Raw genomic sequence first — 17,106 nt, forward strand, 5'->3', positions numbered from 1 at the left:
GTCAAGAGCCGGGCTTTTTTTCTGGTGAAAGAGGTGGTGGAACCCAGTGGGTTGCCCTCGGAGAAAATGGTCACATGGCTGGTGGAGGGCTATCTAAGCTCCCCTCTGTTTGGAGATCAGGGGGCGGGGCCACTGGCCATGTGACCATTTTCAAGAGGTTCCGGAACTCCATTCCCCCGCGTTCCCCCTGAAAAAAAGCCCTGGTCAGGAGATAGGTTATAATTCTGGGAGAACTCCAGGCACCACCTGGAGGTTGGCAATCATAGTAGTAACACTGAAATCTAAGAAGGGGGCAGAGCAGAACTTTAATATTCAGGGGTGCTTTAGTGTTCTGAAGGTGTCCTCCATGCTGTCCCCCCAGCTAATATTAACATATACAATATTCATACTTTGCCTATTCCAGACAGGAAATTTGGCTTTTGTGGCTGTATGATGTAGATTTTTAAAAAAATAATATTTTTGCCATGCCAGTGAAATACCTTCAAAGGGATCTGAAATTTCTTTTATATTAAAAACAACCACACACCTGATTTGAGTAGACACCAACCAGGATCTGCCTGTATCCAAACTGGCAGAAAGGAACAATTTCCTCTTCACCCTGTTCGGCGTTCTCCCCACCCTTCTTTTCAGAAACAAAATTCTGGCCCTTTAAGAACAGGAAAAAGATGCATGTCCCACCTCCCTACCTGAGCCAGGTGAGCTCCTTGCCACAGAGCCTGTAAAATTCCAGACCCAAAACAAGAGCCAATCAGAGCCGAAGGAGAGGGCAGCAACCTAACCCATTGGCTGAGAGAGGAAGGCTTCCCAAGGCCTCTGTCTGTTCCACCTGAAGCTGGTCTAAACCCAGGAAATCCCAGAGTAGTGAGGTCATCCTCTTTTATTTTTTGGGACTTGGGATACAGGCACAGGTGTGCTTTCATACATTTTATAGGGAAGGCCGTAGCAGTCCCCAGGAATCAGCTGACGTCACCATGCGGGGCAAGGACGATGAATATGATTACCTGTTCAAAAGTAAGTTTTTTAAAAAAGACTCCCATTCTCTGCTTTTTCTGAGACTTGCAAATTACTGTTTTCTTCCTGGTGTTATCAGGCAGCTTTCTACTTATCACGACTTCCTTCTAGTCAATAATTACTTGTAACTTTAAATAATAAAGAGTCCAGTAGCACCTTTAAGACTAACCAACTTTTTTGTAGTATAAGTTTTCGAGAACCACAGCTCTCTTTGTCAGATACAAAAAACTTGGTTAGTCTTAAAGGTGCTACTGGGCTCTTTACTGTTTTGCAACTACAGACTAACATGGCTAACTCCTCTGGATTTGTAACTATAAAATTGCAACCCCTTCCCTCCCATCTGTCTCTAGAAACTTAGAGCTGTTGTCCATAGCTCATCATGTAACTTCCCTAGGAAACACCCCCTAAATTGCCCGTCCTGCTCATATTGTTGCCATCTTCCCGTTGTGGACAACTCCATATTCTTATAGCTTCTCTCCCAGCCATCTTTTGAAATAACCCACCCTATAGAACCATTCTTATACACAGCTCCATAGAACATGGGTCCTTTTCTCTCAACACTGTTCTTTAACTAGCCTGTGGAGTCTTCCTTGCCACCCACCTCCATTTTCGACCTTCACACAACCACAGGCCGTTCTTTTTTCCCCTCCACCCCATCATAGTTCTCCATTCTGCTTCCTGATTTTAAAGCTATTTTTTAGAGTAGCTAGAAACCTAGCAATTCAGAATGTTGTGGCTGGGTGTTGTTGTAGTAGCCCAGCAGGATGGAAAACCCTCATATTGGGCAGGTTTTGTCTGAAAAATGCTGACCTCTGCTTTAAACTTGTTCCTCTTATGGAGCCGGCTTCGGTGAACTCTTGATGGCAGGAAGGGGGCTGTTCGAATCGAGACTGGCTTCCCCCACTCTTGCTGTCCTTTCTGCCTCTTCTAATCCATTTAAATCTTGGCATATGGCTTTTTAAAAAAGGGTGGCCCCTGTGGAAACAAGTGGTAAGAAAAATATGGCAGGATATTGTGAAATTACATAGGTGGCGGCAAGGATTCAAATCATGAGAGACACATTCAATAAAAAATCATGAGATCTCTATTCCCTAGATTTAAAAAGAAATCTTGAATTTGCTCTTGTAAAGAGAGGCCTGCTTACTAAAAAAATGTTTAAAGCATTTCTTTATTTGGCAAGTCTCATTATGTTCAAAACCAGCAGCTGCCTGGTTTTCTGAATAGCAATTTTGCTAAAGACTCGAGCTTTGAAAACTAGCCTATCCTATTTTCTTGGCTGTAATCCTCTCTTCTCCTTCAGTGACACAGAAATAACAATTGTGCCCTCCCTTAAAGGGCTGTTGTGAGGACTGCAGCATCCATGGTGAAGTCTCACAGATGGAAATGAGTTTGTAATAAACCCCATTTTTCTACCAAAAGCCTTTTAATTCCCCACATCCAGGGCTTTTTTTCTGGGAAAAGAGGTGGTGGAACTCAGTGGGTCACCCTCGGAGAAAATGGTCACATGGCTGGTGGCCCCGTCCCCTGATCTCCAGACAGAGGAGAGTTTAGATTGTCCTCCGTGCAATGGCGCGGAGGGCAATCTAAACTCCCCTCTGTCTGGAGATCAGGGGACGGGGCCACCGACCATGTGACCATTGTCAAGAGGTTCCGGAACTCCGTTCCACCGCTTTCCTGCTGAAAAAAAGCCCTGCCCACATCTATACATTACTGAAGGCTATTCTTTCCGCTGTATTTTGAATACGCTCTTCTCTGCTGAGCCAGCAAAGTCTAGAGGCTGGATAACAGGAGATCCAGGTTCAAATCCCCACTTTGCCACGGAACCTTACAGGGTGTCCTTGGATTAGGGGGCTGCCAGCCTCGAGGTGGTGGCTGGAGATCTCCTGGAATTACAACTGATCTCCAGGCCAAAGAGATCAGTTCCCCTGGAAAAAATGGCTGCTTTGGAGGGTATACTCTATGGTATTATTCCATTCTGAGGCCCCTCCCCTCTCCAAACCCCACCCTCTCCAGGCTCCACTCCCAAAATCTCCAGGAATTTCCCATCCTGGACCTGGCAACCCTATCTTGGACCAGGCATACATTATCAACCTATCCTACCTCACAGGGAGGTTCTTGTGAGGAGAAATTGGAAGAGTGTGAAAAGATATTATAAGAAACTTTCAGCCCCGATTGGGGAGAAACGCAAGGTATACACAGTTACATTAATTAATTTATTGAAAGCCAAGAAGGTATTTGCTCAAGACTGGCACACCGTAACAGTCCTGAGACAATATTATCGACAACTGAAAATACAGTGTTGGTATTATGGGCAGTTTTGCTAACACCAGTTTTAAAACTGCAAGTCATATTTTTTTAAGCTACTGTCAAATGTTCTCATAGCAAGAAGTATGGCAACATTGGCAAGCACCCATTGTAGCCTGTGGTTTCCTTGCTGGGAAGGGTGCAGGCCTTCTTAGAAATGAATAAAAATCATCAAATTTTCTCAGTCAGGCAATACTGTGTGATAGTTTCACTTTGGAAACATGCAAGCTGAATAAGAACAATATTTTTTAAATGCACTTACAACATACATAAGCACTTAATAAATTCCTTTAATTAATTTTTGTCCTCATTAAATATCCTGCAGTGTTTTATATAGATTAAGGAGGTGATTTTTTGCAAGAACTCTTAAGATAAGAGTGATGGGGATCGAGGAGACTCTTCTTTGAGCCCTTGGGTGGGTAGAGCTTGGAATAGGAGGACCCTAGGGTGGAGTTGGTGTGATCTGCCATGATCCTTTTAGAAATCTTCTAATGCTAAAATTGTTCTGATTTTGTTTAAGGGTGAGAGCTGTTGTATCACAACTTAAAGCTTTTTTAAAAAAAAAATTCTTAGGTGGGCAGAATCAGTGCAACAGGTGCGTGTGTGTCTGTGTTACGTGCCGTCAAGTCGCCTCCAACCTATGGCGACCCTATGAATGAAAGACCTCCAAAACGCCCTATCATTAACAGACTTGCTCAGATCTTGCAAACTGGAGGATGTGGCTTTCTTTATTGAGTCAAGCCATCTCATTTTAGGTCTTCCTCTTTTCCTACTGCCTTCCGCTTTTCCTAGCATTATTGCCTTTCCCAGGGAATCTTGTCTTCTCATGATGTAACCAAAGTACGACAGCCTCAGTTTTGTCATTTTAACTTCTATGGACAATTCAGGCTTAATTTGATCTAGAATCCACTTACTTGTCTTTGTGGCCATCCATGCTATTAGCAAAACTCTCCTCCAGCACCACATTTCAAATGAATCAATTTTCTTCCTGTTGGCTTTCTTCATTGTCCATCCATACATAGTAATGGGGAATGGATCTTCTTGATCTTGGTCCCCAGAGAGACATCTTTATATTTAAGGATGGGGTGGTGCATTTAGAGTTGCCAGCTTTGGGATGAGAAATTCCTGTAGATTTTGGGGGTGGAGCCTGGGGAGGGTGGGGTTTGGGTGGCGAGGGACCTCAGTGGGTATAATACCATAGAATCCACCTTCCAAAACAGCCATTTTCTCCAGGGGAAGTGACCTCTATCACCTGGAGATCAGTTGTAATTCTGGGAGATCTCCAGCCGCCATCTGGAAGTTGGCAATCGTGGGTGCATTCCCCTGTTCCTGTGCTGATTTATGTATGGCTCTGTGTGGGTGTCTTTGTTCTGGTCTGAGAACTCATATTGGTACAGTGGTTACTGTGTCAGATGAGGAACTTGGAGACCTGGGTTCAAATCCCTACTTGGCCACGGAGCTCATCTCAGGCCAGTTAGTCTCTCGGGGCCTAAATTAACCACAAGGTTGTGTTGCAAAGATAAAATGATGTATTTCCCCCCCAAGCTCTTTCAGGGGAGAGGTAGTAAAAATGTGACGGTTGTGTTTTTAGAAGCTACTTTTCTTATGCAATATATTTTTTGCAATGCTGGGAGTTTAAAAGTATTATTTTAAAAGATTCATGGAGCTCCGCAAAGCTTTAGGGGCAGGTGGGGATTGCTGACTAGACTTTAATTGCCCCCAAACTTTCTATGGAAACCTTTCAGCATTGTAAACCTTACCTTTGGAGATTCATCTCTGTTGGACTTTAGACTTAACCAGAAGGGCTTGATGTCCTGCTTGCATGGAAAGAGAAAATGGATTATTCTGGAAAACGTTTGCATAGCTTCTGATTTTGTAAAAAAAAAAAATTTTTTTAAAGGATAATGTCGAAGGGAAAGGGAAGCCTTATACTGTCCATTTAGGAACTGTCATACTTTGTAAACCGCTCTGATTGGGAGTTAAGTTGTCCTGAAGGGCAATATATAAATCAAATGTTTTTATTATTGTTATTGTGCTGTCATTCACTGCTGCATGGGGAGAAACATGCCACCCTAGATGGAACATGCACCCTGCCTGATGCTTGCATGCAGTGTGTTTCTTTGCAGTGCCAGTTCACACATCCTAGCCCCAGATTCATGGAGTGTAACTTTGGCCTCCTCCTGCCCCGAGATCCAAGGCAGGCAAAATGGCTGAGTCGTTGTTGGTTTAAAAACTGCCAATTGCCTTGAGACGTCCTTGGTTTCTCCATGACGCGGGGAGTGCGGAACGGGCCTGCATTGGAATGAAGTCATCACAGCTTTCGGTTCCCGATGACTCGCCTCTGCTTTCTTTGCTGAGACTGGAATGGCAACTTTGGTGGCTGCACCTTGGAGAAGGAGGTGTTTTTTTTTCCACGTTCATCACCCACGCCCAGATCTTGGTGCAGGCCCTCTTTGTTTTAAGTCGATCAGACATGCACTGAATGGGACAGTATGATGGGAGGGGTTTCCCGATTCATGTCTGTGAAAGAAGGTATTGAGCGTGCGAGTTCTCTTTTGGCTGACTCAATTTGTAGTGGGGGAAAATAACCAGCTGTTCAAGCTCGGTAACTTTTTGCCTTCTGATGAAGTTGCAAGTTGGTAGGTATAAGGTGAAGAAGGACAGCAATTTGGGTGTAAGCAGGTCTACACCCCATTTGGCTAGGGTTGGTCTACCACCTCGATCACCTTTTTATCCTTCACTTCCTCTGAGAAGTGCAGATGAGAATACATAGGTCCCCCTTCCTTTTATACCCCTAACAACCCTGTGAGGTAGGCTCAGCAGAGAGTGCCATCCAATTAATTCAGGGTGGAATGAGGAACTTGAGGCATCCTAACCAGGGCTTTTTTTCTGGGAAAAGAGGTGGTGGAACTCAGTGGTGGAACTCAAGACCGCCCAATGACGTCACTTTGGGTCAGCTGGAACAAGAGGGGAGTTTTTTAAAGTTTAAATTGCCCTCTGGGGGAGGGGAATGGTCACATGGTCAGTGGCCCCACCCCCTGATCTCTAGACAGAGGGGAGTTTAAATTGCCCTCCACGCTGCTTGGCGCGGAGGGCAATCTAATCTCCCCTCTGTCTGGAGATCAGGGGGCGGGGTCACCAACTAGGTGACCATTTTTAAGAGGTGCCGGAACTCCGTTCCATCGTGTTCCTGCTGAAGAAAAGCCCTGATCCTAACACTCTGGCCCAGAGGTCTTCACTCAAGTTGACCCTTGGACACTTTTGAAATTTTTGGTACCATCACAAAATGGCTGCCATGAGAAGCAGAACTAGTCACGTATGATGGGGGGAGGGGCGGCAATTACAAAAAGATGTCCCAACCCAAGCCTCTCTTATAATGGGCTAGTTCCAAACAAGCAATACTGTCAAACCCAAAGGTTATGCATGCTGGGGTCTTTTGAAGCACCTCCTTTTCCAGTAAGGTCAAGATTGGCTCTTTGCTTTGCATAGTAGGCACTAGAAAATGCGTTGGTGGGCACCATGGTGCTCATACAATAGCACATAACTTTTAAAATAACATTTGATTTATATACCACCCTTCAGGACAACTTAACTTTCACTCAGAGTGTTGTAATTAGCCTCACAACAATCACCCTGTGAGGTGGGTGGGGCTGAGAGAGCTCCGAGAGAGCTGTGCCTGACCCAAGGTCAACCAGCTGGCTTCAAGCAGAGGCATGGGGAATGAAACCTGGCTCTCCGAATTAGAGTCCTGCTGCTCTTAACCAGTACACTAAACTGGCTCATGGGCACACTAGTGGGAATCAGTGCTCTACCTACCACAATGGTTCTCAATGCAGAAAATTCCTAACCCTCTATACCAAAGACAATCCTTATTTTCTGCTTTCTGTCCTCGGTGAATCCCTATGTTACAGCCGCGTGTTACTGAGCAACAGGGGCTATTACTTGCAATGCCGCAGATACATACAATCACCATATTATGAGAACAGGGCCTGTGTGTGCATGCTTTGGATGTATGTACAGTTTTGGTCCACACATATTCCAAAACCCTGAAAAATCCAGTGGACAGTTCACATGTACTGAAGCTGTATATGTATTTAAAATATGTGCATTGCCTCTGTTCAGACCTGACTGGTTGTATTTCTGGAAGATCACCAGGTTCCGTGGGAAGGCTGGTAACGCTATCACTGGTAACATGCACACCCAATGGGAGTGGCTGCCGGTGATCTGGTATGCAAGGGTAAAACATCTGAAAAGGACTACGGTCTGTTTTTTTGCCTCTGGTGATGCCCTGTTAAAATGTCAGGAGTGTCTAGAAGTCATTCTTCAAGGTTCAGCTCTCTCCAGGGCAGGGGGAGGTCTGAAGAAGTTAAATCTCCGAGTGGCTGCCTGCTCCTCTTCTCAAGTGCACATCCACGGAAAAGCACAAGCAATAAGGTACCACACCGTGAACAGCTTGCTGCTTCACATACCACAGCTGCTGAGGTATATTTGGAACCAAGGAGAACATATTGTAGGGCGATTATATTTTCCTAATATCGCTTTAACCAAAAGAACAATCACTCTCTTGGCTTTTTAAATCAATGGAGAATAGGGTACTTTGGAGTAAATGAATATGTGTAGAGCTAGGGTTGCCAGCCTCCTCAGTTCACCTGGAGAAAATGGCTACTTTGGGGGGCGGACTGTATGGAATTATGCCATGCCAAGGTCCTTTTCCTCCCCAAACCCCACGTTCTCCAGGTTTCTCCAGGTTTCCCCCTCCAGATCTCCAGGAATTTCCCAACTTGGAGCTGGCAACCCTATGTAGAGCCCAGGAGTAGAGAAGAGCCTTCGATAATGTATGACAGGGGAGGGGGCAGGGCTCGCAAAGAGATCCCTGGTATGAGGCAATACAAACATGTCCTTGTTTTTGTCTTAGAACTGTTGGGAGAGTTTGCTGCTGTTCCTGTATCCAGACTTGGATATGTGTCCTTCCTTCTGCCCCTCCCCTTCTGCCATGGCTTTTTTTTGGCGGGCTTTTTGTCCGCTTAAAACTGTTGCCTTACTGCAATTTTCAGCAGTTTGCTTGATGACTGCGTATGCTTGGCAGCAATTTCTGCAGGACTGTGGTTCTGCGCTCTGCAAGTTGTTTTCCGGCTGTAGCCAGTTGCTGTTTGTGTCTGAAGGACGCAGGAGGTGCCAAGTCCAAAAGACAAGCTGAAATGGAAATGTGTTGAATTTCACGCACATGCGCGTGCGCGTGCACACACACACAATTTGTAAACAAATCATTCCTGAAACAAAGAAATCGAGTCCTTTGGCATCTGAAGGTCTAAGAAGCCCCTGGCAGGCTTCTTAGGATTAAGCACCCCTTTCCCCTGTGCTGCTCCATCAGTCACATTTCAAGCCCGCTGGGATTGCATTAAGTGGAATAAAAAACTGTTGAGAGATGCTTTGCAGGTCTCCCATGTTATGTTGTGTCTTGCCCGGCTCCCAGTACTTATGCCATATCGAGTCGGTCCAGAGGCTTTGTCCTTCTTTGCCAAGCACACGCAGGTTGCCAGTGCAGTTTAAAGACCATGTTTGTTTTAAGGAGGATTTTAAGAGTATTTGTTATGGGACATAAAAACATAAGTGCTGTTATTATCAATATTGTTGGCGCAAGTCAGTTTCCCCCTCTTTTTATAGTATTCTCTTAGAGAAAGGATGTGTGCCTTTGATATGCGTACCTAGGAAATACACTGATTTCTTTGTTGAACAATGGTCTGAATAACAGATCGTAGCCCTGTCCACATGTTACAGTGAAAGCACTTACATCCTGCCTGTACATGCATACATCTGTTTGTCAGGAAGAGCCCACATTCTTTACTAACAAAACTGAGGAGCAGTACAGCTGTCTATGTGTTGACTGTAACATGAGAATTACTCAAGGCACGTACAAAGAACAATCAAGTATACACTGTACATGGATTGTACATGCATTTACTATAATTTGTGATCAGGGCCCGTGTTACTGATGATCCAAGGCATGGATCTTGTTCACAAGTTACATCAAACACACATACAGTCCACACACAGTGTGTGCTTTATTATTCTTTAGATGTGAGTTGAATTATTCTTAGGTTTTCTTCAATGCACGAACAGATCAGCATATGATTTCAGCCTCCTGTTTATGCAGGTACTGGTCCCTGGCTTCATTGGTGAAGTGAACACGTTGGTGTTGCATTCAACACACGTACAGCTGAACATGTGATTGGCTGATTCCACACACGTTGGATAATGCACTTCCAATCCTCTTTAGAGATCATTTGGAACTGAATTTTTCGAGTGCGAAACAAAAAATCTACTTCCAAACGATAAAGTGCATTATCCAACATGTGCAGAATCAGCCATTGAAAACCTACATTTATCCAAGTACTGGCCCCTTGGTTTCATTTGTAAAGTGAAGGTGTGTTGGCTTTCTGACAAACAGGTGTATACGAGTACACTGGCAGGTTGCATGTACGTGAACAGAGCTTGTGAGTTTCTGGCAGGTATAGATGTTCCTGAGAAATAATCGTAGTTGCAGTTGTCCTCTTAACTCCGCCTTCCATAATTGGTAACCCTGATGGTGACCTTGCTCCGACTCAGGTTGGACTTTGAGTCTACTGCATGCCATCTTCCCCAATTCTTCAAGAAAGGGCTATTTCATAGGTGGGTGTGCAACACTGGATTACTGGCTGTTTTCACACATGCGCGTAACCTTCTGGAAATTCGTGCAAAACTCACGGCATGAAGCATCTTCCTAGCGTGATTTCCCAGTACGATCCCCTTTAACGGCATGATGACATCAGAAAGCGCGCCATTAAATGGGATCTTCATGACGTGAGTTTTGCTCGATTTTCTGGAGGGTTAGGGCATGTGAAAACAGCCACTGTGCTCTTGTGTCTGAATGTATGAACTGATTCAAAGTGTAGCGTCACAAGTGATGTATGGCAATGTGAAAACACTGTCTGTGTGGGATCCATACAAAACAAACAAACCTGCCTATAGAAAGATAGTGTATCAAGGTGAAGGCTTCTAAGATAGCTACCTCCCTGACATACTAGTTTTCTGTGTAAAGGGATTTTTTTTTTAGTGGAAGAACATTCAACCATGCAAACCTTCTGTTTTCCAAAGTGGTTCAGCCCAGACATAAGCTGACTACTTCAGTGAGGGTAAGCAGAACTCCAGTGACAAATTCTGGATAAGTTTTTATTCTAGCATAAGGTTTAGAGAACTAAATCATACCCAAGTCCCAAAACCTTATGCTAGAATAGACTGTTCATTTTTAAGGTGCCTCTTCTTTTTTTGCTGCAATGGACTAACACAGCTCCTCATCTCAAATTCTTTCCAGTATGTTTTAATGGTTAGAGTGTCAGGCTAGGGTCTAAGAGACCCAGATTCAAATCCTCCCTGCAATGGAAGCAAGGTGCCAACCTTCAGGTGGGACCTGGAGATCTCCCAGAATTCCAACTGATCTCCGGATGACAGCGATCAGTTCCCCTGGAGGAAATGGCTCCACTGGAGGGTGGAATCGATGACATCCTACCCCTGCTAAAGACCCCCCTTTCACAAACCCTGCTGTCCCCAGGCTTCACTCCCAAATCTCCAGGAATTTCCCAACATGGAAAGGGCAACCTTAAGATCGTGCCTGGAGTCTTCCTAGAATTGTAACCAATCTATAGACTGGAGAGATTTCCCTGAAAATTTCCCTGGAAATGGCTGACCTCCCTCCCATATGGTCTTCAAATCTCCAAGAATTTCTCAAGCAGGAGCTAGCAACCCTAAGAAGCTGACGTTGGCTGATCTTGGGCAACTAAACCTACCTCACAGGGTGGTTCCTAGGGGGATAAAGTAGAGAAGGGCTGTAAGCTGCTTTGGGCCCCCGTTTAGGATGGCCAGCTCCAAGTTGGGAAAGTCCTGGAGATCTGGGGGGTGAAACCTGGAGAAAGTGGGGCTTGGGGAGGGAAAGGATCTTGGCATGGCATAATTCCTTAGAGTCCACCCTCCAAAGTAGCCATTTTCTCCAGGTGAACTGATCTCTGTGGCCTGGAGACCAGTTGTAATTCTGGGAGATCTCCAGCCACTACCTGGAGGCTGGCAACCCTACCCCCATTAGGGAGAAAAACAGGATGTAAATGTCTGACCTGGATAGCCCAGGTGGGCTTGATCTTGTCAGATATCAAAAGTAAAGCAGGGTTCCTTGGCCATTTCCACACTATTCACCTTCATCCGGAACGCTGCGGAACGTCACGAAAAAAACGCGGAAGATAGCGTCTTCTTGCGCGAGTTTTGCGCAATGTTGCGCCAAACTCGCGCGAGAAGACACTATCTTCCACGTTTTTTCACGACGTTCCACAGCGTTCCGAATGAAGGTGAGTAGTGTGGAAACGGCCCTTGTTAAGTAATTGGATGGGAGACCTCCAACGAAGACCAGCATTGCAGAGGCAGGCAATGGCAAACCATCTCTGTTAGGCTTTTGCCTTGCAAACCCCTCTAGGGGTCGCCATAAGTCAGCTATGACTTGAGGGCAGTCCCCACCACCAAATGTCTAAATAAACAAGTTTCAGTAAGGAGAGGGCCTTTGAATTGATGGAGCTGTAGATGGCTTCCACTTGATGCAATGCAGCCCACCTTGCAGGTGGCATTTTATCACAGTTAACCTGTAGGTGACGAAAGCAATCCAAGGTTTTAAACTGATACCTTTAACACGGACAGTCAAAAGCCACACTGATGCTTTGTGCCCGTTTTGCTCAACCAACCCGTTAAGCTGGTGAGAACTGGTGATTAGGGGGAAGAATTGTGGTTGGCTGAGGTTGAGTATAACCATTTCCTGTTTGCCAGAAATAATTCCTAGAGAGCCGTACAAATTGCTTGGGGATGGATGGAGGGCTCATTACTTCATAATGGATGGTATGATGTACATACTAATAAGGTGCTGTAGAATGGTATAAACAAAGAGGGCTGGGCTCCTGCCCTGAAGTGCTTAGTAGGGAGAAACTCAGTTAACAAGAGACAACCGAGAGGAAAATCTTCATTTCAGTGGGAAGGAGGATTAAGGGATCCAGCAGAAGGTTTGACAGGAAAGGGAGGTTTTTAACAGGTGGGAGACCCAGGTTCGAATTCTGACTCTGCCATGAAATCTTGCTTTGTTATCTTGGGCCAGGCCCACATTCTTGGCCTAACCTACCTGGCTGGCTGTGGTGTGAAACACTATGCGCTGGACCACTGGTCCGATCCAGCAGGCTCCATTTAACGTACCCAGGGCTCATTTCGAGGGGGAACGCGCAGGAACGCAGTCCTGGCAGTTCCCCAAAGAGGTCACATGTCAGGAGGCCCCGCTTACCTGACTCTCAGCCATTTTGGGCTCGTTTCAGCTTGGATTGGGGCCGAAACGGCCCGGATCGGGCCTCTGATGGGTGGTAGATCACTCTCACACTCAGCAGCAGCCCGATCCTGACCATTTTGGGCCCCTTTTCGGCCATTTTCAGCTCCTTTTTGCCCTTTTGGGCCCAATTTCGGCCCTGAATGGCCAGGATTGGGTCCAAAACAGCCAGGATAGGTGATGTCAGGGGGTGTGGCATATGCAGATCAATTATGCTAATAAATCACTTCTGGCGATGTAAATGGGGGTGTCATATGCTAATGAGTTGTGCTAATGAATTATGCTAATGAGTTCCTCCAGCTCTTTTTCTACGAAATGACCCCTGAACGTACCTAACAGGGTAGTTGTGAGGATAAAATGGAGGAGCGGAGAATGAAGTAGGCGGCTTTGGATGTAAATGAAGTATCTTGGCAGGGAGGAAGCTCCAATCCTATGGGGCACCAAGGGGGAGAGAGGCTAGAGCAGCTATCGGACTGCAGGGGCTACAGCGCATGAAGGATTCTGAAGGTGCAGCTAGCGCACTGGCCACTGCTCTTTCCTACCACGAAGAGTTCCTGCCACCTCTGTTTTCAGAGCGTAAAATTACTATTGGCTCTGAACTTCTCTGTCACACTTGAGGTGAAAACTGGGATATGCTTGTAACCAGGGCTTTTTTTCTGGGAAAAGAGGTGGTGGAACTCAGTGGATTGCCCTCGGAGAAAATGGTCACATGGCTGGTGGCCCCACTCCCTGATCTCCAGACAATCTAAACTCCCCTCTGTCTGGAGATCAGGGGGCGGGGCCACCAGCCACGTGACCATTTTCAAGAGGTTCCAGAACTCCGTTCCACCATGTTCCAGCTGAAAAAAAGCCCTGCTTGTAACACCCCAGTCCTATTTCACTTTGCCAAAGGCTCCCGGTTTACTATGCAATGGCTGGTTGATTTAAATCCAAGAGAATGGCTTTGGTAAAAATGTAACTGTGATGTTCCCTTTCGCTTGTCTGACTCTGGTTCCTGCTCTCAGGCTCACATAGCAGAGATGGGTGTGTTCTAAACATCATCCATTTATTAGCAAGAAAATATGGGGATGGGAAGAACTGGTTCAGGACAAGGGAGCTCTCGCTGTCTATGGTTCGGACCAATAAACAGAATTAAGGAGCAGGGACTCCACCCTGCTCTGCCATGAGACTAAACCAACACACACAAATATCAAAGTGAGGAACAGACTGTTCCATTATAATATATACCATAAATACACCATGATAATAGAACAGTAAGGTGGTGCCTGTAGCTGCCGTGGCACCTGCCAGTTGGTTTCCTGGTGCCTACTTCCTTTTTCACCAGAGCAGAGCCAGTCTTGGTTCTCCACCTCCTCAATGGGACAGGAAAGTCTTCAGGGAAAACCCAGGAGGTGTCATTTTTACATCTTCAGGAAACACCTGGGCTGGATCCATCATAAGAGGACACTTGGCTGGGAACTTCATGAAATTTTGTGACTGGACAACCATTTTGCAGTGTTTTGCAGTGCCATGCAAAATGGTTTTCTTGGCAACCATTTTGCAGTGTTCTTAATTTTTCAAAAGGGCCCCACAGGTTCAAGAAGGCTGGGGGCCTCATAGCAGAAACACATCATTGCCATGCAAAATCAGTATGTGCTCAAAACAGCCGCAGTGTGACAAATAAATGATGCCTTTGTGTTCCTGGGCTGGAGGTTACATGTGTATGCGCTTGAGACAAAACATTGGCCATGCTGAGATTTAACCTAGATACCCCGGGGAGTGAGCTGACCCCTAAGGATGGTAATGCTTGCAATTAGCACTAGAAAAATTTTAACAAGACATTCCTGAAAAGGTGAAACTGGGAATATAATGAGCGAAGTGAACTGTTAGCGATGGGTAATAAAAAAGAGTATTATGCCCTCTTCCCCCATACCATTCTAAGGTTTAACTGTTCTTGATTTTTTTTTCTTGTGGCTTTGCAGTTGTCCTTATCGGGGACTCTGGAGTAGGGAAGAGCAACCTGCTCTCACGGTTCACCCGGAACGAGTTCAACCTGGAGAGTAAAAGCACCATCGGGGTTGAGTTTGCCACACGCAGCATCCAGGTGGATAACAAGACCGTGAAAGCCCAGATCTGGGACACAGCCGGACAAGAACGCTACCGTGCCATTACTTCTGCGTGAGTTCTGCTGAATCCCCCTTGATTTTTTTAGATCGCCGAGGTTTTTTGAATACTCATTTGTGCCCATATGTCCAACAAGGTATGTGCTTTAGGGGTTCCCCTCATGTCTCACTGACCAGACCCTGTCCCGTGGGCACAGAACACCCAAAACGTTCCTGCTGCATCGTAGCTCAAAAGCAAACCAAAACTGAAAGTCTGGGGAAGTCTCAGTGCTGACTGGTTTGACGATCACCAAATGAGAGGTAGCTTCGATATTCCTGGCAGGTTTTAACTTTGGAAATCCATCACTCTCCGCCTGCTTGAGTTTTCCCTGTTTCCAGCAGTGCAAAGAGAAAAAAAAAGGCATATGAGAGTTTGCTTGGAGTGGAAATAAGCATTGCAAATTACCTGGGAATGCTCAAGTGCAGGATTTTATGTGTGGTCCTCAATTCACATGCAGGCTGTTCTTGCTCAGCGCACTTGCACGGGAGCTCCCTTTGTTTAATTGTATCTCAGCTCTGTTTTTGCTGCTAGAACAAGTACTGTAGGCTCCTTTGACGTGCCAATTTGTATTTCTTTAAGGTGCGAGAAACTGTTAAGATCTGCATTTCAATGAATGGATGTGGGAGGTGGGGGAAACTGGGATAGTTTTAGAAGTTGAAGTAGAACTGATATAGAATATGTGAATATATTCGAGCAGCGCAAATTGAAATGGGACTGTGTGAGCGAGTGCATGGAATTGGAGGGGGAACACGTGAAATGAAGTTCACTCGAGTGTCTGTAGGTACTTTGCAATGTGTATTTCCACCTTCAGGCTAATGGTCCATCCATTCCAGTATCCCATTTCCAACAGCATCCAGTAAGGTGCTACAGGGAAACCACAAGCAGGAGCCACTGGCGATTGCTCTCACCTGCTGTGTAGGACCATCAGGGCCGCAGTGCCTCTGAACCTGGAGGCCTTGTTTGGATTTCATGACTAATAGGCAGTAGCAGGTCTCTCTCCCGTAAATCTGTCCTGTCCCCTTTTAAAATCCATTGAAGCTAGTGGCCATCCTCACATCTTGTAGCACCAAGTTGCACAAGCTCGTGATCTCTTGTGTGAAGCGGTGCTTCCTTTTGTCCATCTTGAAACAGCAGGAAAGGCAATGGCTCACTGGTAGAGCATCTGCTTGGCATGCAGAAGTTCCCAGCTTCAATTCCTGGCCTCTTTAGTTGAAAGGATCAGGTAGGAGGAGATGTGTGGGTACCTTGGTCTGAGACCCTGGAGTGTGGACAGGTATAAGGCAGTGTTTCCCAACCTGTGGGTCAGGAGGACCCGTAAGGGGATAGCTGGCCAGCCATCTCTAATGGTGCTCCTGTCCTTTGCACCCTTTTCTTTCTCTCCTCTCCTTCCTTTCTAGCTTCTTGCATTCTCTCCTTGCCCTCCTCCTTTGCGACAATAATGCAATGGGGTGGGGGGGGGGGCTGAGTGGCAACTAGTAACTTTACAATAGTACCTGGAAGTGGAGGAAAGGCTGGAGAGTGGACAGGAGAGAAGGTAGTGTGTGTGAGTCTCGGCACTGCTCCTTAGCAGACCAGCCCCTGCAGTGCCTCATTCCCCTCTAGCTTCTGTGGAAGATGAGCCACTGAGCCACTTGCCACCCACCTCTGCCATCTTCCTGTATCTCTTCAGCTCCCCCCACCCCCAGCGCCTTCTTAGAGCCAAGCTACAAGTGACGAATTCGTCACTTGTAGCTTGGCTCTTAGTCTCTTAGACCCGCCTTGGATGGGTCATTGTATGAAGCAAATTTGGACTTTTGGGTCACCGTATCAAAAAGGTTGGGAACCACTGGTATAAGGCATATGTGTAAGGCATATGTTCGGTCTACTGCCTGTTGGTTTCTTAGGTTGCTCCTGAATTCTAGTATAATGGCAGAGGGAGAAAAATGTCTCTCTCCGCTTCCTCCCCCACATGGAAGGGGGACCGGCTATGCCTGGCGGTGCACGCTTCTTTTTCAGAATTGTCAGGTGAAGTGGTAGTTCCTGGAGGTAGCAGTGGGCTGGATAAGGGCTAATAAACTGAAGCTTAACCCAGACAAGACGGATGTCTGTTCATCGATTCATACCGAACCAGGGATTTGCTACCGGGAAGTAGTTCTTAACATAATCATAATCATTATGCAACAGCTTCTAATAATTATGTTGATTAGGTTCTTTGACAAGAATTGTATATTAGTTGTGCCTTAACGGCACTCTGACTTTGCTGCATCAGTGGACCTCAAGGGGAAAAA

The 17,106-nt window shown here is 46.0% G+C and overlaps 1 protein-coding gene across 4 annotated transcripts in view; it reads left to right on the forward strand.

Annotated features, from left to right (window-relative positions):
• Positions 1-858: 858 nt before the first annotated feature.
• Positions 859-17,106, forward strand: part of LOC129338134 (ras-related protein Rab-11A-like) — a 42,476-nt gene continuing 26,228 nt past the window's right edge. For all 4 annotated transcript variants that reach the window (XM_054992190.1, XM_054992192.1, XM_054992200.1 and 1 more), the window contains exons 1-2: positions 859-1,011; positions 14,659-14,854. In XM_054992190.1, coding sequence (XP_054848165.1) covers positions 972-1,011; positions 14,659-14,854 — 236 coding nt within the window. In that variant the 5' untranslated portion in view covers positions 859-971. The remainder of the gene's footprint in view (positions 1,012-14,658; positions 14,855-17,106) is intronic.

This window comes from Eublepharis macularius, chromosome 1, assembly GCF_028583425.1.
Source record: "Eublepharis macularius isolate TG4126 chromosome 1, MPM_Emac_v1.0, whole genome shotgun sequence".
In the NCBI taxonomy this organism is placed as follows: Eukaryota; Metazoa; Chordata; class Lepidosauria; order Squamata; family Eublepharidae; genus Eublepharis; species Eublepharis macularius.